Source organism: Lontra canadensis, unplaced genomic scaffold, assembly GCF_010015895.1.
Source record: "Lontra canadensis isolate GAN:19392208 unplaced genomic scaffold, GSC_riverotter_1.0 scaffold66, whole genome shotgun sequence".
Classification (NCBI taxonomy): domain Eukaryota; kingdom Metazoa; phylum Chordata; class Mammalia; order Carnivora; family Mustelidae; genus Lontra; species Lontra canadensis.
In genome coordinates this window covers 11,233,049-11,251,788 of record NW_022631060.1, presented here as the reverse complement: position 1 = coordinate 11,251,788, position 18,740 = coordinate 11,233,049, and the positions used below count along the sequence as shown (strand labels likewise).

The following is an 18,740-nucleotide window of genomic DNA, read 5'->3' as shown; positions in this document are numbered from 1 at the left end:
CCTGCCCATTGCCAGGGGCACTGGTGTGGGGACTCGGGGAACCTCTTGCTGTGGCCCCACATGCCGACCCTCCAGCAGACGGGCATAGATGTGGACACACGTGCACACGCACGCACCCACAGCAGGTGCGCACACAGACTTCCCAGGACAGCTTCGCGTCCCCCCCACACGCTCTCCCCGTCCCTCTATGCAGGCCCAGACTCTGCATCCGCCCTCGCAGGCTGCCCTGCCCCCGCCCCCTCAGAACTGTGGGGTTCCTCTGTGGGGCCACTCCAACAGGGCACTGGCTGGCCCTGCCCCTCAGAGCCCTTCCCGCTTCATGTCCCACAGCAGGAGAGCAGGGAGCACGGCCTCTGCCCCCAGACTCGGAGCATGGAAGCCCCAAGTTCCCATGCAGCGCCTGCCCATCTGTCGGGTCTGGCCCGGCAGGACTCTGGCCCTGTGGACAGCACCAGGCCCTGGACGGGCCTGCTTACCGAGGGCTGTGCTGCTTGGAGCCCATGGGCCACGGAGCCCAGTGGCTGGGGAGCAGGGGCCAGCAGCAGCCCTTCCAGCTGAGGGGCTGGGGGAGGCAGGGGCCACTGTCTTTGGCTACAGGCAGTCCCGGAGTCTCTCCTGCTGTGTCATTCCGGGAGCCTGGCTACGCCCGGGGGCAGAACCCGACAACCGCCCGGCCCACTGGCACCCAGGGGCCCACAGGGGTCCTTCTGTGGGACAGGAACAGCTGCTCTGCGCAGGGCTTTGTCCAGCAGCCCTCACACCCTCGCCGGGCTCACCGGACCAGTGTGGGCAGTGAGAGGCCGAACCCCTCAGCACAGCCCGGGGGGCCACAGCAGAGAGAGCCGGCCCGGCCCAGTGAGGGCTGCGTGGGAGGGGCCGCGTCCTCTGGGCAACACCGCCAGGACGGCCCCTCCCCACATTGCTGGCGAAGAGGCCTGGCTCCCAGGACCCCTCGGCCACCGCTCGAGGACTGCAGCGGACACCAAACGGAAAACCGAGAAGAGTCTGTATTTCGCGTGTGAACCGGTCACTGCGTCGCTGGGGAAGCGTCCGCGCACGGCCAGGCCTAGAGCAGGTCGTAGAAGTAGTCCAGACCCTGGCCCAGCTCCCACATGGACACGCCGACGCCCAGCTCCCGGGCCAGCTCCAGCCGCACCTGCACAGACTGCCACCAAAGGGAGCGTCAGCCAGGCCTCCCCACCAACAACCCCCCCACCCCCCGCCCCGCTGAGGGCAAGGGTCATTGTGGGAGGGGCTACACCTGCTGCCCCACCCCCAGCATCAAGGCTGGCCCACGAGTACCTTCAGAGTTGGATAGAAGACCAGGTGCCTCCCACCGCGGCTTCTGCAAAAGACGACGGGCCTTCTACCTCGACGGGCCTTCTACCTCCGGCCGGCCTCTGCTCCTCCCGCCACCCCCATCCCAAGTGGAAGGGAGAGCCGGCCCCGCCTCCCCTTCCGGCAGAGGTCTCTGCCTCCCGCAGGGAAGGGCCCTCCACGGGTCCCACTGCTCGGGCCACGCAGCCCTCGGTGGGAGGCGGTGCTCGGGCTGCTGGCCCTGGAGCCCCTGGCCGGCCTGGGCAGGCACACCCCTCACCTAGGGCCTCCTGCCGGACACTCACTTCTTGTACTCGAAGAAATGCTCTGCTGCCTGGCTGTCCCACACGATCCGGGGCCTGTGGTCCTTCAGCATCTGGATGTACCTGGGGGAGGCCGCGGCACGGGTGTGGGCGTCCTGGAGACTGCCCAGACACCTGAAGGGGCCACGCCAGCTGAGGCTGTCACGGGCAGGCAGCAGGACGCGGAGGCTACGTCCCCTGTCGGTGTAGGCAGTGCCCGCAGCACACCCACTGTGGGAGGGTCACGTGTGCACCCGTGACACGGGAGCACAGAACAGCGCCTGGGACCCTCAGCCCTGGGCCCGCGTGGGCTGGGGGCCGAGTCCTCCCTCGGGGGCAGGGGAGGGACAGAGATGCCGACAGACGGGGGCTGAGATGGGAGCAGCGGGACGGCGGCACCTGTGGCTGCGCGGCTAAGTGTGGGACGGCACCAAGGCGCTAGGCGACCCGACTGGGCCTCTTGCTGTGTCCTCCATCTGCCCCATGAGTGTCCGTGTGGACAGAGTGAGGGCCTGTGTGTCTGGGGGCAGAGCCGGCGCTCGTGGGACTGCGGAGTGTCACAGGAGAGGCAAATCCACAGAACGCGGCTGTGGTCACCAGTCATCCGGGGGCTGCTGCTAAGAGGGCTCAGGGCTCCTTTTTGGGTGAGGAAACTATGGAACCGGAGGTGCCAGCTGCACAAACGAAGGCCGGCTTGGCCACGCTGAGTTTGTGGGTGTGAGGGACGCCTCCCCGACGTGACAAGGCCTCAGGTCGGAAAATACCCCGGAGGCCAGACAGAATCAGGGTGTGTGTGTGCAAGACCCGCCACAGCCAGGGAGGGAGGGCCCTGCGGAGGGTGGGAGGGGTGCAGGGGCCCCTCCACTCCAAAGGAAACTAGCCTGTGGCTTCTCACCTTCTGGGGCAGGGCCTGAGGTCTCCCTGCATGCCACGCTGGGACCCCTGCCCCCACGAGACCAGAGGCACGCGACAGGCTGGGCCGAGCCTAAGCCGTCCATGCTGGACCGCTGCCGTGCTGCCCTGCGGACCTGCCCGCACCCCGACCTCAGGAGGGGTCCCCGCTAGCACAGATTCCTGACCTCCCACTGGCCAGGGGTCCCGGGGCCTGACAAGCACAAAGGGTGGGACCCACATGCCCAGTGGCCTCTCCTTGTTGCCAGTCCTGCTGCAGCCAGAGCCACCGCACCCCAGCCTCTGCCAACCCAGGCCCCCTCGGAGCGGTCCTGACCCAGCCTCCCCAAAGGCCGTACAACAGTCTTCTCAGGCTGGAGGTGGGGAGAGCATGGTCTCCCTGATGCAGGCCCACGCTAGAAGTTCAGTGGGTTCTGGGCCAGTCACGTCTCGGGGGCAGGAGGACCCTGGCCTGCAGGGCCCCCTGACAGGCAGCGGGGCTCCCCCAGGGCTGCCCCTCATGGGCAGGGCACAGCAGAAGGCACCCGGGGAGCCAGGCCGTGACGAATGGGCACCCTTCAAGCAAGGTGCATGAGGAGGCCCAGGACCAAGACAAGAGCAGGCTGCTGGGAGGCAGGACCCAGCAAAGGGAAGGAGGACAAAGACCAAAGCAAGGCCCAGGGCTGGACAGAAGGCCCAGAGCCACGGGAACTCAGACCCGAGAAGCAGCCCAGGGAGGCCGCCCAGGGGCTACTGGAGTGAAATGGGGGACGGCAACGGGGACACAGCAGCCTGCCTGCAAGGTTCACCCTACAGCTCCCCGCCCGTGGGGCCTTCGCACACACCTGCTGTCCTTGACCAGGAGGAGTGGGATTCCCAGCACCGCTGTCAGGCCACAGGGACTGGCCTTGCCGGGAAGTGTCCATCCCCAAGCCCCTGAGTGCCCGGGACGCTCTGGTGCCCTGGATCTCAAGGAGACTGCCACGTATAACCTGCCTGTTAGGGACCCATCTGGCTGTGGTCCAGCTGGGGCTGCCTTTCCCTGGGGTCCTGGGGGGATCCCTGGGCAGGGGCAGGAGAGGCCCCACCGGGTGGGGGCTGCAGGCCCCAGAGGTTCAGAACAGGTGTCCACCTGCACTGGTGCTGGGGATCTTGCGGGGCTGGCTAGGCCCTAGGGAACATCTCGGCCTGCCAGCGAAGCAGGACAGCCTCTCGGGCAGGGCTTGGCAGGCACGGGGATCTACAGATCAGCACCTAGACCCACACCACCTCTGCGGGCTTCACAGCTGTCCAGAATCCCCACACTGGAGACTGACCAGGCCACACACTGGAGCCTGGCCATGGTCGTGACAGGTCTGTGTGTTGTCTGGGGATGGCCAGTAGAGACTAATAAGTTGGGAGGGACTCTCAGGCACTGCAGACCATGGTCCCAGAGGCCCCCTTGGCAGCCACAGAACCCAGGCCTGAGGGAGCTGGCCTCCTGCCCCCACCACGGGCTCCTGGCTCCGTCTGTCTGGGGCCGAGCAGGTGGTGAAGCGGCTGGTCCCACACTCCCTGGAAGGGGCTGGGGACACCTGCCACAATGGGCCCAGGGCTCAGCATCAGAGAGGCCAAGATAGGGATGGCAGACGACCCTGAAACAGGCTGCCCCGGCTACTACTGGTGCAGAGCTGGGGAGCCTGAGTGACTGCGGGGCCCCTAGCACCCCACACCTGGCCCATCGTCAGCTGCGTGGAAACGGGGTGCATCACTGCAGGTTCCTGCAGGGGCTGGCCAGGGTGTGTCTCCTGGTGAACTGCCTTTCTAGGGTGCCCAACCAGAGCGCGCCGCCCAACCCAGCCTCAATCCAGAGCCTTGCTGAGCTGAGCTCTAACATCTGGCTCCCGGATCAAAGAGGTGTGGTCCTGAGAGGGGCACCCATGTCAGGCCCCTTCGCAGGCCAGGAGGACTGCCTGGAAGAATCAGGCTGTGGGCAAAGGAGGTGGAGACAGACCCACAGGGGCCCGAGGGGCAGCTCCCTGTTGGTGTTACATCAGTGGGAAGCACTCAGGTGCAGGGGGGCTCATGCCGGCTGGGAGGAGAGTGCTCAGCCCACATTGGGGGGGGCCGCCTTCACCTCACTCTGTGTCCTTTGTTCTCACCAGGAGCTGCGGTCCTTGTCTGGACTGCAGCTCTCACCCCAGACTGACCTGGGGGTGGGGGATGTGACGCCCTCCCAAGGCTCGACTCCCCTGTTGCGGAGGCAGGGGACATCGTTCCTGATCCCCTGTAGCCCCGTGTGCCTTTCACAGAGCCAGCTCGCCGTGCCGCGAGGCCCAGAGGTGCTGTGCCAGGAGCATGCTCTGCTTGAGACCCCGCTTTGGCAAAGGCCCCCTAAATGTGAATCTGACCGCATCGGGGGCTGTGGGGAGCGACCACACTGAGGGCCACATGTTTGCCCCTCCACACCTCATCTGGGGCTCGAGGCTCAAAGGTCCCTTGTTGGAACTGCAGCCCTGTTTGCCACTGGACCAGTGAGAAGCCCTTCCTGGGACCCCGGGGGCTCCTCACAGGGCTCAGAAGCCAGCCCCCCAGGCACTCCCCCCACCATGGCCTCTCCTGCCCACTGTGGAGGGTGCAGCCCCCAGCCTACCAGGATCCAGAGAGGGACTCCCGGGGAGGGGGAAGTGAAGCAGAACATGGGCCCCCTGGGGACACCTGTTCCTTCCCTCAAACATCCCTGGGAACTAACGACTTTTATCCACCTGGATCCCACCGCACAGGCAGATAAAAGACCAGGTAAAGCGTGCGGCGTGAGCCCCTTCTGCCCTGTAGCCTGTGATCACCCGGGGGCTGTGAGGGGACAAGGGGAGAAACAGGGGAGGGGGTTCGAGGAGGACCCCGGGAGCCACCATTAGGACCACAGTCCTTGCCTGGTCTCAGGGCACCAGGCCTGGCCCCATTCTAAAGTGAGGCAGGCAGAGGCCTGGGGTGGAGGGGACTCTGGGGTAGCCTGCTGCCACGGCCCTCCCGAGAAGCAGACGGGACCCCTTGCCTGCTTCGAAATCCTCAGGTCAGTCAGCACCCAATGCCCAGAGGCTACAGTATTGCCCCTGCCTGCCGGCCACAGGCCTGTCACCACCACCCAAGGCCCCTCAGCCCCTCTCGATGGGAAACACCCACCAGTCAGGGCTGAAGTGGGACAGGAGGCCTGACCTCCACGTGCCCTTGAGATGCATGGACCGCTGCCTTGCCAACTCAGCACTGTGCCCACTCTGACACACGGGAGGCCCTGCTGAGCTGCCATCTGCTCGCCAGGGGGACGCGGAGGCTGGGTGGTGGCCTCCTGCCTGACTGGTCAGGGCAGCCTGTGTTTATCCCGGACACAAGGCCCAGACGTTATCCTCCGGGCCCGCAGACCAGCCTCCGGCCAACCCGCTGCCCTCAGGCCGGAGCCATGCCGCTCCCTCCTCGGCCTCCTGCCCGCAGGGGAGGGGGCTGGCAGCCTGAGCGGGGGATATCTCAGAAGAGGGTGAGGAGCAGGATGGGGGCAGCCAGAAGTCCCGCAAGTCTGAGAGCAGGTGGTGGGTGTGGGACTCACGGCTAGACTGGGGGTTAACAAGCCTGAGGGTCCACGCCACGTGCTGCTGTGGGCCCACCCCAAGTGAATACGGTGACTGTCCCCCCAGGGCTGGTGGCAGGGATCAACTGCGTCCCCCAGATTCCCATGCTGGAGCCCTGACCCCGAGCACCCCAGGATGTGGCCGCGTCTGGAGCTGGGGCCTCTACAGAGGTGTTGGAGGGAACATGGGGTCCCCGGGGTGGCCCTGATCCCGTGTGACCGGGGTCCTCACAGGAAGAGGGGATCAGGACACAGACATGCACAGAGGGACGACCCAGGAGGACCCAGGGAGAGCACGGCCATCCGGAAACAAGGAGAGAGGCCTCGGGTGGGGGGCGGGGGGCGCCCTGCCCGCTCCTGCATCTGGGACTCCCAGTCTCCGGGACCGGGGACAGTGAGGGTCTGCAGTGCGGTACGGGAGCGCAGGCGGCCTGAGCACCACAGGGCTTCTGCCTTCTGGCTGCACAGGCCTGGGCCAGCAGAGCCCGAGGCTGGAGCAGGGGTAGGCAGGGGGCACTGGGGCCCTCTGGCCTCACATGCAGGATCCTACCCCGGCTGCCCGGCGGGCACACAGCGTTGCGAGGCTCCCTTAAGGCCTGGGGGCTGGTGCTGGGAGCCCAAGCTCTGGACACGGCTCTGCCACTGTCTCTATGAGCCAGGCACCTGGTCAGGGACACCGGGCAGAGCAGGGGCCCCAGCAGTACTTCTAGAACTCTCTCAGCAATCCCATCAGTGCGGGGCTGCAATGGGGGTTGGGGCAGCACAGGAGCAGCACAGAGCAGCCCTGGCCGGAAGGACAGGTGAACAGGAGCGGGGAGCTCTCGGGGATGGGGCTGAAGTGGGACAGGAGGCCTGACCTCCACGTGCCCTTGAGATGGCCAACTGGCCAACTGGCCAGGCACCACCTCAGCACCCAGGAGCTGAGGAGCCAGTCCTTGTCCTCCTGTCCCGGCTCCTGCTGTTTATGCCACGCCACCTCCCCAGGCCCTTCCCAGCAGAGAGGGGCAGGTCCTTGTTCAGACAGAGTGCGCCCGGTGCCAGGGGCAGGCGAGGGGTGGGCACTACAGGCTTGCACTGGACCCCAGCATCAGCTGTGCAGACACAGGACGTGGTCCTGGTGGGGCCACCACTGGCCCGTCCCTGCCACAGAGCACAGCAGATCCTGATGTCCCCCCAACAAAAGGGACAGCCGAAGTGAGAGGTGGTCGTGGCCCCTGCTATGGGCATTCTTCCTTGGCCTGGAAGCCAAGCCCTCAGAGCAGGAGGGGCCTGGAGGAAACAGGGAAGCCCCCCCCCCAACCAGGGCAGGTGGCTAGGAGCAGCCCCTCAGAACGCGTGAGTCTAGCCAAGGGCCAACCGAACAGCTTCCGCCCCGGAAACTGCTGGAGGCTCTCCATGGACAACAGGTCCGGATAGGCGTAGACAGGCCTGGGGGGGGCGGCACACTGAGCAGTCCGCCCCCCGCCCAGGATGACACGCCGGATCCCTGGCAGAGACAGGCCTGCAGGTGACCCACAGAGAAAGCGCCTGCAAGGACAGCAGGCACGACAGGCAGGCCCCCAGGCCGCGGCGTGCGACCCAATCTGCGCCGACGGGACGGGAAGGCGCTCCAGAAGAGCGCCCAGCTCGCACAGCGTCCGGACGCCCCAAACGAAGCAGTTCACAACATCTGGAGTCCACCCCAGGAGCACAGGTCCGCCGGGCAACGGCCAGACAGAGCACGGGGAGAGAAGCGCCGGCAGGCCGGACCCGGGGCGGCCGCACTCCGAGCGCAGCTGTCGCAGCCAAGCCCACACGTGTGAGGAGCGGGAGACGCGGGGCAGGACACCCAGCACGGACCTCTGGACGTGAGCCCCACAGCACGGGAGCGGGAGAGGCAGGGAGCGGACAGCACGCGAGCCACGGGCACGGAACACCAGTGAACCCCGAGCGAGAGAGGAAACAATGTGAGTGCCAGCGAGCGGGGACGACTGACCTGACGCACGTATTTGAGAGCCCGAAGGAGAAAAGAGGAAAAAAGGAACAGAAAAAAAAATTTGAAGAAACTGGCCAAAATTTTTCCAAATTTCATTAAAAGTATAAACACACGGGTCCCAAAAACTCAATGCAAACCAAGTGCAAAACACAGAAAGAAAAACACATGAAGGGACGGCCACCAAACTGCGCCCGGCGCCGTGTCGCCAGACAGCTGCAGCAGGAAGACAGGGACGAGACAGCCTGGGGCCACACGCCCAGGAGAAGTGTCTTCCAGAAAACCAACGCCGACTGAGGCTGACAGAATGTGCCACCAGCAGAAGGGAAGGAAGAGCCACGAGGGGGCCCTGGGCAGGAGAGACCCCACATGGAGTGTGGGTGTGTGCCCAAACTGAGGGCCTCCCAGGCCAGGCCTGCCTGCCTCTCGCACTGGGCAGGCGGTCTGCCTGCCTGCGGACGGGGCAGAACCCCAAGGGGTTGAGGGATGTCCCGGCGGCAGTGCTAGGACAGTGCCCCCCAACCCAACAGGCTCAGACCCTGCCCCTCCCCAGCTCTAAGCCACCACCCCCGGGAGACTCACAGACCCACGGGAACGAGGGCCGGGGCACAGGCCAGCACAGGAGGCCGTGCCACATGGTGGGGACCCTGGGCTCACCTGGCCCCGATGACAGGCTCGCGTGTGTCCCTGGAGGCTGCATAGTCCATGCCATAGAGGTTGAGACCCAGTAGGATCTTGCTGCGCCACTTGGACTTGGGGTCCAGGACCTGGACACAGGCTCGAACCCAGGACAATGGTGCATTGGGGCCAGGCCTGTGGGGGCGAGGGAGGAGTGGGTTTCAGTCGCAGGCAGAGGCCTCCCGCCATGTACTGTGGGCACCCCAGGCTGGCGCAGCGGGCCACGCGGGGGTGGGGGAGAAGCACTGTGACACCGCCCTCGCCCCAGGCTCCCTTGGAGGCAGTGACCCCACCCACAGGAGCAGCTTCTCCTTAGCAACAAGGCAGGCCCAGTGCCAGTGGCCACTATGCTGGCACAGCTGGACACCCCCCGATGGTGTTCCCATGAGAGCTGTCCTCTTCCCTCTCACATGCCCCGAAAATGTGAAGGCTGCTCAGTGCAGGGGCAACTGTGGGCTTCAGGGGTAAAGGGACCAGGCCCCCTACGTCCCTGGAACCAAGAGCTGACAGCAGTATGGCTCCAAGCACACTGGTGACAAACCAGGCCTTGCCCCCTCTGCCTGTCCAGTGTCCAGGCCCCAGAGGAGGTGAGCATGTCTGTCCCAAGGCACAGAACCCATGGGGCCCTTGGTGCACACACTCACTGCTGTGCTGTGGGGTAGTCGTAGGTCATGAGGCTGAAGCCGTCCAGCACAGGGGCCAGCTGCTCAAACTCCTTGTGCGTGAACACGCCCAGCTGCTCGGTCCTGCGACAAGAGCCGCGTGTCCTCCACTGCCCATCGCTCACAGCCCAGCCAGCCCCATCCCCAGCGGGCACCTGCGCCCACCCGGAGCCAGAGCAAGCTCCAGACCACGCCCCTTCTTTCCTCCACTCGTGGAGGGCTGCAGGTCACTTTTTTTTTTTTTAAGATTTTATTTACTTATTTGACAGAGATCACAAGCAGGCAGAGAGGCAGGCAGAGTGTGGGGGGGGAGCAGGCTCCCCGCTGAGCAGAGAGCCCGATGCGGGGCTCGATCCCAGGACCCTGAGACCATGATCTGAGCCGAAGGCAGAGGCTTTATACAGTGAGCCACCGAGGCACCACAGGGGACCACACTTCTCATGGTGCCGACTGATCTCTTCCCCAGGGAGGACCCTGTCCCATCTCCCTGCTCCCGAGGCCGCATGCTTGTAGCTCGACGCTGCACCCCTTCTCCTCTGCTATCTGCCCCCCAGACACCAGAGAGGGGTCACCTATTGGTGGTAAACCCCAAGTCCTACCCTCGACCAGCTCTCTGGCACCCAGTCCTCTTTGGGGTCAGTGTAGGTTCTGTGCGTGGCCACTGGGCTCTGCCACTAGCCACAGGGCGGCCCCCACAGCAGCCCTGCTGGGCACCTGACAGATGGTGTGTGGAAGGCAGGTGTCACCGCCCACACTCTCCCTATCTGCTCCCCACAGGCCTGGGGGCCACTCAAGCCTTCGGCTCCTCCTCCACCGGGAGATCACAGATGAGTGACGGCTCTAGGGCAGCAGCTCCACGGGGCATGGTTGCGACCCCGCAGGCAGGGCTCAAAGTCAGCACAGCTGCCCGAACTAGCAGGCCTCCGGGAGGTGGACGACAGGCACGATGGCGTCCCACTACACGATGACGTCCTGCCACAGAAAATGCCAGGACGCAGGATTTGTTGGGCCTGCTGGGGAGCTGTCAGCAAGTGTGTACGGGGTCCCTGACGTCCATGGGATGAGCTCCTGTGGCCCCACCAGCCAGAGCCTTGGGGAATCACTGGGCTGGCTTACAGCTGGGACATGCACACCCAGGTAGCCAGGAGGGCGCGCCCATCACACCTGAAAGCCCCACCCTCAGCCCTGACCACACTGGCCATAGTCCCCCCAAGATCCCCCCTCAGCTGCCTTAGCACGGTGCTTTTGCCCTTGGTGGCTAAAGAGTGAGGGGAGGGCTGTCTACTTCCTGCCTCAGTGCCAGGAGCTCAGGGTAGGAACCCCTGGGCACAGATGCACCCCACCGCAGTCCTCCTGCCCTTCCAGGCCAGGCCCGGGGGGTGGCCCCGAGGAGCGGCCAACCTGTCACCACCCCGACTCTCCAGCACATCCTCCACACCCCTGCTCTATGCCTGTGCCGGAAGCCGCTAGGCTCTGTGGAGACAGCTGCAGGTGGGCACCCCGGCCCTGCCTCTGCAGACGACACCTCCTGCACCCATCCCACGGGTGGCTCCTGCCTGTAAACAATGACAAGGCCAGGCCACCCCCGCTCCCCGAGCCACCCACAGAACCTGAGACCCGGGAAATGGGCAGCAAGTGCCGTAGCCAAGCCCACAGCCTCTAGAGGGCCTGTCCCTCGGCCTTCGCGGAGGAAAGCTCCTCTTCCAGGCCCAGCCTCAGCTCCAACCTCAGGCAGCCACAAGAGCCCCGGGAGCAGCAGCCCCACCAGAGCCTCAGGACACGCGCACCCCACACACGTTCACCAACAGGCACACAGACGTCTGTATGTGCAGGGTGAAGGACAGACAGAGGGGGCTCCGGCTGCGGTCCCTCCTGGGCTGAGCAGCGCCTGCCCCGCTCTAGGAGGGAGGTGCCGGCCCAGGGACACAGGTGTGGACCGAGGACCTTGAAAGCGTGGGGAGAAAACTCCGCTAGCAGACCCACGCCCTAGTAATGCAAAGGGCACAGTCCACAGCCTCTGGCGGCACATGGTGGGGAGGGGCACGAAGGCCAGGCCGGCGCTGTCCCGGGGAGCAGCTGTTGTAGCTGCTGGAGAGCCCTGCAGGCTCCATGTGGCAACTGGCGCTTCCGTGAGCCCACTGGGCTCTGAACCACGGCTGGACATCCCAGGCCCCGGAGGCACCCCCATGCGGCTCCCACCCCTCAGCATACCACCCTGTGGCCACTCGATGGGGGGCCAGCTGCTTCCTCCCGGGGCGGCAGTGGGAGAGCAGCGTGTACCTGTGGGCCACGGCGCCGGGCTAGCAAAGGCCAAACAGAGCCCCCCGTTGGTCCCACCCAGACCTCTGTGGCCAGCTCGCCAACAATGCCACTGGACCCTGGGTCTGCCCTGGTCCTCATGACAGAGCTGAAGCGTCCATGTGCCGGGCACCAGGTGACGTCCTGGGGAGAGGGGACATGGCTCCAAGAACTAGGGCCTGGCCTGCTCAGCCTCCCTGTCCCCTGGGGTCCAGAAGGGTGACCAGCCGGGTTGGGGAAGGAGGCGGTGGGACCACATGGCCCTGACCACCCAAGGACCTGTCCATGTCGTGGGGAAGGTCCAGGGCTGCACCTGAGAATGAGTGCAAGTGTCCAAAAGACGTGGCCCTTCAAATTTAAGAACCTCTGTCTCCCAACACGTGGGGGGACGGCGCAGCCTTCTGCTGCGGACATGCAAGGACATGCCGCCGTGGCTGATGCGGGTCCCCAGCTCCACAGCACCTACCCACCCAGGTCTGCCACCGACCAGGAAGGAGCGGCCTGCCCCCAGCGAGCTTGGTACTTACCCGGGCGCGACTGCTGGTGGGATGACCAGGATGGCCAGCAGCCGGGCCTGGTGTAGGGCCTCAGCCAGGTGGGTGAGCATGTGGACGAGACCCCTGCGAAGGACCCGGAGGTCAAGGACAGGAAGCCAAGGGGCCTGAGCCTAACCTGCTACGGGGCAGGTGCCCCTGTACGGGCACTTACCATCCTGGAGGGCTCCAGTGAGGCCCTGCACCACGCAGACACTCAAGGCAGCCCAGCAGGTCCCGCAGGGGCCACCCGCCCCCCAAACTGGGCCTGCTCAGAACGTGGCTGGTGCCTGTCCTTCCTTGCTCAGGGTCACCTCAGAATGGCATGGGGAAAAAAGGGGCATCTGGGCAGCATCTCATCACCTTTGGACCCTCCCAGACACACAGCCTGGCCCAGGGGTGAGGAAGGACCTACAGGTGTCCTGGGGGCTGACTTGCTGGTGACTGGGTCAGCCCAGGCCACGAAACACCACTTGACCTACTGGGTGTCACAGAGCACCTGAGAGGTGCCTCGGGACCAGAAAAGCAAGGGCAGCTGCACCAACCAGGCTTTGTGCTGAGGCGGAGTCCTAGCCCAGCGCCCCAGAGCACTGGCCACAACTGCCCAGACCCCTCTTGTGGCCACCCCCGAGCCTGGAAGAGCCAGACACGGCCGCCTTCTCAGTCCTAGGGTGGGGGGTATCCTCGGCCCTGCGACACACGGAAGGGACACCCGCGGGTGGGCAGCAGGTGCAACTCTCCACTTGGGCCTGGACATGTCTCAACAGGAAGTGGGCCACCAGATGGGGGATGGAGGGAGCTGCAGTCATGGGCTCCTCTGGCCCCTAGAGGCACACCAGGTATGGCCAGTGGAAAGGAGACTAACACGGCTCCGGGCTCCCCCCTCCCCCTCATGCCATGCAGCGAGGACCACCAAGGGACAGGCGCCCAGAAGCCCTGCAGGAAGCCAAGATGCTTCTGGGTTGTCCGGCCTGGGCCCAGTCTGCAGAGCACAGTGAGTCCAGTGCCCACGCATGGGGCCAATCAGAGGGGCTGGGGCAGCAGGACGCTCACCAGCAGGGATGGTGGGTGTTGTCCTGGCTACCCTTGCACAGCCAGGGCACAGGGCCCAGTGCCCACCTCAAGGCCTCACAGACATGCGCAGGGTACAGGTATGGCCCCGGCTGTCTGGACAAGAATGGGCTAGGTACCGACCATGGAAGCGTGGCTCAGCAGGAGCGGGGCCTGGCACGGGGGAGTCTCTCCTGCAACGAGGCGGCCTGGGCTCCGGTCAAGCCCTTGCAGGGCATGTGCCCCATCCGCGCTGCCAACAGCTGTCACGTTGTCTGCAGCACCGTCACCAGCTTTCCTAGCTTTCTGGACGCCCCTAGGACTGCATCTTTGTGAGAAGGGAAGGCTGGTGGTGTGCTCCTGGGGCGGCACTCACCAGCTGGGAACCCAGGGTCACCCGTGTGCCCTGGGCGCGCATGGAGGGGACCAGGCCACTCACTGGAGCTGGGCGCCAGCCCTACCTGCTCCAGCTGCTCAGACCACCTGCTCCTCCCCAGAGGACTTGCGTGGGAGGGAGGCCGGAGGACGCTGGACCCTGGAGTCCATGGTGTCCAGGCAGCACTGTACCATCGTCCCCACCACACCGCATAGGCTATGTGCCCCACAGCATTTGCCCACAATGGCCTTTCTGGGCTCACCTCTCCAGAAGGAAACGGTGCCCTCGGACACCTCAAAGAGGGTGACAGGTGGGGACGGCCTCGTGAAATGTTCCCGTCATGCCTCACTGCAGCCTGGCCCATCCCGTCCTGGGAGATGGCTCCCAGGTAGCAATGTGGCCCGAGCCATCTGCTCTGCTGGCTGCTCTCCACCCCACTCCACCTGGCCTGCCCACCTGCTGGCCAGCCCGTCACACGTGCCTGCTGCATCCTAGCTGCGGCTCAGGTGTCCACCCCTGCAGTGAGCGGGCAGAATCAGGCTGCCTGGTGAGAAGCTGCGGGGAAGGGCTCTAGCTCCACCTCCAGAAGGTTCTGCAAGGTCACCCTGTCAGGGCTGTTGCCTGGGAGGAGTGGTGAGGAGGGTCTCTGGGCTGAGCCAGGACCCCTTGCACACTGGCCCTATGCCGGCTCCCGACAAACATGGGAAGCCCCTCAACCTGGCTCACGTTATCTCTACCCACCCTCCCCGACAAACTGGGCCTCAGGGCCTTCCCGGGGCTACGGACTCGGGCCCAAGTGCGGTGGGAGCCACAGCTGCCCAGCCAGGCCTGCCCCTCCAACCCTGGGCAGGGAGCCCCAGGGCCTGCCGGGCACCAGGCAGAGATGAGAGCCAACGGCATGCCTTCCACCTGCACTCCGACGCCGCCTCTGAGTGGGCAGAGTGGCCTGCAGCTGCAGGGCAGAAAGGGGGGGCCGCCCGAGCCCAGGGCTCCCTGCGGGGGCAGCCGGGCATGGAGAAGCAAGGTGGGGGAGCGGCTCAGGCTTCGGGCTGAGACTTCTCCAGGCAGAAGAGGGAGGGGATGGGTGTTCCAGAGCCAGGGGTAGCTGGCCGCCAGCCTCTGCTGCCCCTGGCCCCCTGCAGGTCACACCACTGCTTGCTGTGAAAACATCCGAAGCGCCCCGCACAGGAGAGCTCGACAACCCCCTGTCCTTCGTGGGGCTGACCCCATGACCCTGACAGAAATGGGTGGTGGCCGCTGCAGGCAACACCTGACCACTCCCACTCTGCCTGGTCACTCTGGTCACAGGCGGTGTGGGAGCCACTGCGAGGGGAGCACGTAGAGCCTGCAGGCCTGGGCGGCTGCTCTCGTCCTAGATGACTCCGTAGCCACACTCTGCGGACCTCTTCTCGGCAGAGGAGCTCCTGCTCACATCCCAGCCTCCCCTTGCCATTACCACCTGGGCCGGTCTCCCCTGCCAGCATTCCTGGGGGACGCTTATCACACTCCCTTCCCCATCCATGCAGCGTGGTGAGGGCCAGACGCTGGCCCTCGAATGCTTGTGAGGTGCCGTCCCTGCCCCGGGTGTAGGAAGAGGGCCCTCCCCACGGCGGCGCTCCCTCAGTCCTTCCTTCAGCCTCCTCCAGGACGCCGGGGGGCCAGGAAGAGCACACAGCCCACTCACACGTGCTTCTGGCTCAGCAGCTGGCTCCAGACCTCCACCACGAAGCCGTCAAAGTGCTGGCTCTGAAAGGCACAGGGCAGATGAAGAGGGTCCGATAGCCTTGGAGAGGTGGGTGGGAAGGTGACAGAGCCAGCCACCACCACACATTGGGGAGGTCATGGCAGGCCCCGAAGCCCCTCTCTGAAGGGGGCAGTGTGGAGGTCCCCACAGGAGCCGGGGGCAGAAGGGCTCAGCCTCGTGTGTCCTGTTCACTCATGTGTCTCTCCAACCCCAACCCCTGGGGGCCTGGAGGGCCGGGAAGGCAGTGGGCAGCCAGGTATCTCCCAAGGGAGGCCTCCCTAGCCCAGAGGACCTCTGTGGCCAAGAGGAAGCCTAGGGCAGCCTCTGCGGACCCCATGCAGTGCCAGGCCTCACCTTGGCCACCTGGACCACGGTCTTGCCAAGCTCCTCTATCTCGTCCTCGCTGTCCAAGACATTCCGGAAGTCCTCATGAGTCCAGTCCTCAAACAGGAGTCGGGGCACTTGGGGGAACAGACCCACACAGGGACTGTGACCCCTCTGTACTTGGCCCTGCCCTCAGGGTAGCCCCGGCCACCAAAGCAGAATGGCCACACAGCTAAGCGCCCATAAGGCCTGGCAAGGGAGGGGCATCGGGTAGTGCCAACCTCTTTTCCCTGCACACACCAAGTTTCTGAATGCCCAGACCCCAGCTTTCCAGCTCCTCGCTGCCTGGCTCCTACCGGACTGTCTTCCACCTGGATCAGTCCCCAGCCGGCCCCACCCCACATGGCTCCTCCTGTGCAGCTGTCACCTGTTCCCTGCTCCAATCCCCAGACCCCGATAATCCCACTGTGCTCTGGGAACACCCTTGCCAGCTGTGAGCCCCGGGACTGGGCAGGTAGGGCTGGCATCACTCTCAGCCTGGTCCTGCCAGGGCCTCTACCTCACAGTGTGTGGCTTAAGGGCTGGGTGCCCTGACAGCCCAGGCCCACCGGACTTACCTATCCGTAAGCCCTTGGCCTGCTTCCTGACCGCTCGCATCCATCCTGTGGGACGAGGAGAGGACAGTCAAAGCAGGGACGCAGGAAGACCCAGCCCCCTCCCAAGGGAGAAAATGCTGGGGCACCTGCAATGGATGTGAAGAGGGGAGGCGGCAGGAGAGACTCCGTGGGTCTAGCCCCTCCTCCCTTCCCCTCCCTTCTTCTCCCTTCCCCTCTCCTCCCGCTGCGGACCAGCCAGGGCAGGTCAGACCTCTGGGCCACCAGAGACAAAGTGGTGGCACTGGCCACATCTAGAGAAAGGTGGCCTCCAAGGGGGCTGGGACTGTTTCTTGGAGCTAAAGGGTGCCTGAGGGCCAGGTCCCAGTGCTGCCCAGCCGTGTCCGCGGACACTGCTCTCCCAGCATCAAGGGAGGGCTTCAGGTCTTGGAACACCACAACTAGCTAACACATCCCCTCTTCAAACTCCAGAGGGGAACAGCTACGTGAACTTGGGTGCGTGCTCACAGGGGTGGCCGCCGAGACAGCTGGGCCCTCCCAGACACCTCCTCCCTGGAGCCTGCGTACAAACCGCCAAAGGGGACAGAGTTTGGGCCAATGGCAGACCGTCTCACGCTCGTGCACACACACTCAGCTATACACACAGTCCCACACAGAGTCACACCCTCCACGCACACAGGCGGACATGCACTCACTCCCTCTGAGCCCTCAGGACCAGCACAGGTGAGCAGCAACGCGAGAACCTTGGTCCACGTCGTGAAGGCCCGTGACGTCGAACATCTCCCGACCCCGCCGCTTCAGCTGCAGCCACACGGGCGAGATCTGTGTGAACTTGCCCCCGAAGACCTTTGCCACATCATAGCCATGGCTGTTCCACTGGCAGAAAATGGAGAACAGGTGAGCGCACTTGCAGCTGGGGACGGAGGGCCCCAGAGACACCTCTGAACCGGGACACCCCGGGCCCCCCTGCGCCACGCAAGACAAGTCCCCCGAAAACCCAGGGGATGGCTGTCACTTGTGCCATCATTCTTTCCCCATGCCCCTGCGTGGCCGCAGCCCCGGAAGGTGGACTCCCGTGGCCACCTTGCCCTCGGGACCTCCCTATCCGCCCCAGGGCCCGGCTTACTGGAGTGACGTAGCCCAGCACATCCCCGGCAAAGTGCCTCTCCCGGGCCTTGACTGAGCAGTAGCTACGGTGCTCCAGAACGACATCCTCAGCCCTAAGGTCTGTCGCCACCAGACCCCGGTCCTGCACAGGCTTCTCTGAAAACTGAGTCTGAGGTAAAAGCGGAAGGACTAAGCGGTCAGGGCCTGCCGTCCACAGGCAGGCCACAGGACCTTGAGCGGCGGTCCTCTGCTCAGGCAGGCACTGTGTCCTAGGACCAACACGGTGCCGCTGACCGGAGCCCACAGGGAAAGGCCCACCCTCGAGGAGCTGACCGTCCCTAAGGACTCACTCTCCTATCCCAGCAAAATGGCACAAAGGCGCGGCGCGTCTCTCGTCCGATCCGCCCGACTGCCACGCATGTGACAGAACTCCACAAGGCGGGATGAGAGCGCGGCCGTGGGAAGAAGCAGAGGCAGAGTGAAGGCCCAACTCTGGGCTAGCGAGGGCCAGCACACCCTCAGCCCCATCGCCAGAAACTGCTCCCCCTCAGGCCATCAGCCAGAGCCTGGGGCAGTACTGGCCAGTGTCCCAAGGAGGCCAAGGCCCTAGGCTCTGGGCCCACAGAGTCCACCATCACAGGCCTCGACACACGACCCCAGGGGGCAGGAAGAAGCCAGCCTCCGGGACACGCCTACCTTCTCCAGCAGCGTCTTCGAGGCGGCCTTTCCGGCATCTGACTTTGACAGAGTAGTACGGACGGGGCTGCAGGCCAGAGCAAGCCACAGTGCACTGAGCAGTGTCCTCATGGCGGGAGCGCCACAGTGCGCTCCAACCTCAGGGGCCGGGGGCTGCGGGGACAGCAGAGCACACATGACCACCAGCAGTGTGCGGTGTCCCCTCTGCCAAATGAGCCCCTCATAAGGCCTGGGTCCTCGTGGCACTGGCCTGGGCACTGGTCCTGGGACAGAGCCCTACCAGGGCTAGCCCCAGCAGCCTGCCCAGCCCCCGGCACTGCTCGGCCCCTTGTTCTTCAGATGCCCAGAAAGGGGTCTCCCTGCTGCTAGTCAGAAAACCTTCCCCACTGCCTCCGGGCTGCCCTGACCACGGTGCCATCTGGGAAAACGGCGGCTGCCTCCCACCAACCCAAAGAAATCCAGGCTACTGGAGGGCTTAAGTGTGAAACAGCAGAGCCATGGAAAGGACTTGAAGAAAATATGGGTGTCTGCTTCTGTAAACTCAGGCGGAGAAGGCCCTTCCAAGTACGCCAGCA

General features: G+C 65.1%; 1 protein-coding gene across 1 annotated transcript; it reads right to left on the bottom strand.

Annotated features, from left to right (window-relative positions):
* Positions 1 to 988: 988 nt before the first annotated feature.
* On the bottom strand, positions 989 to 18,324 carry CHID1 (chitinase domain containing 1). The gene is made up of 12 exons (XM_032879814.1): positions 18,166 to 18,324; positions 17,489 to 17,638; positions 17,106 to 17,238; positions 16,366 to 16,410; positions 15,779 to 15,885; positions 15,365 to 15,426; positions 12,249 to 12,341; positions 9,406 to 9,507; positions 8,741 to 8,896; positions 1,623 to 1,703; positions 1,303 to 1,345; positions 989 to 1,165 (listed from the first exon to the last, which is right to left on the bottom strand). Exons 1-12 carry the CDS (start codon positions 18,274 to 18,276, stop codon positions 1,067 to 1,069), a joined length of 1,182 nt encoding a protein of 393 aa, XP_032735705.1. The 5' UTR covers positions 18,277 to 18,324; the 3' UTR covers positions 989 to 1,066.
* Between the last annotated feature and the right edge of the window lie 416 nt (positions 18,325 to 18,740).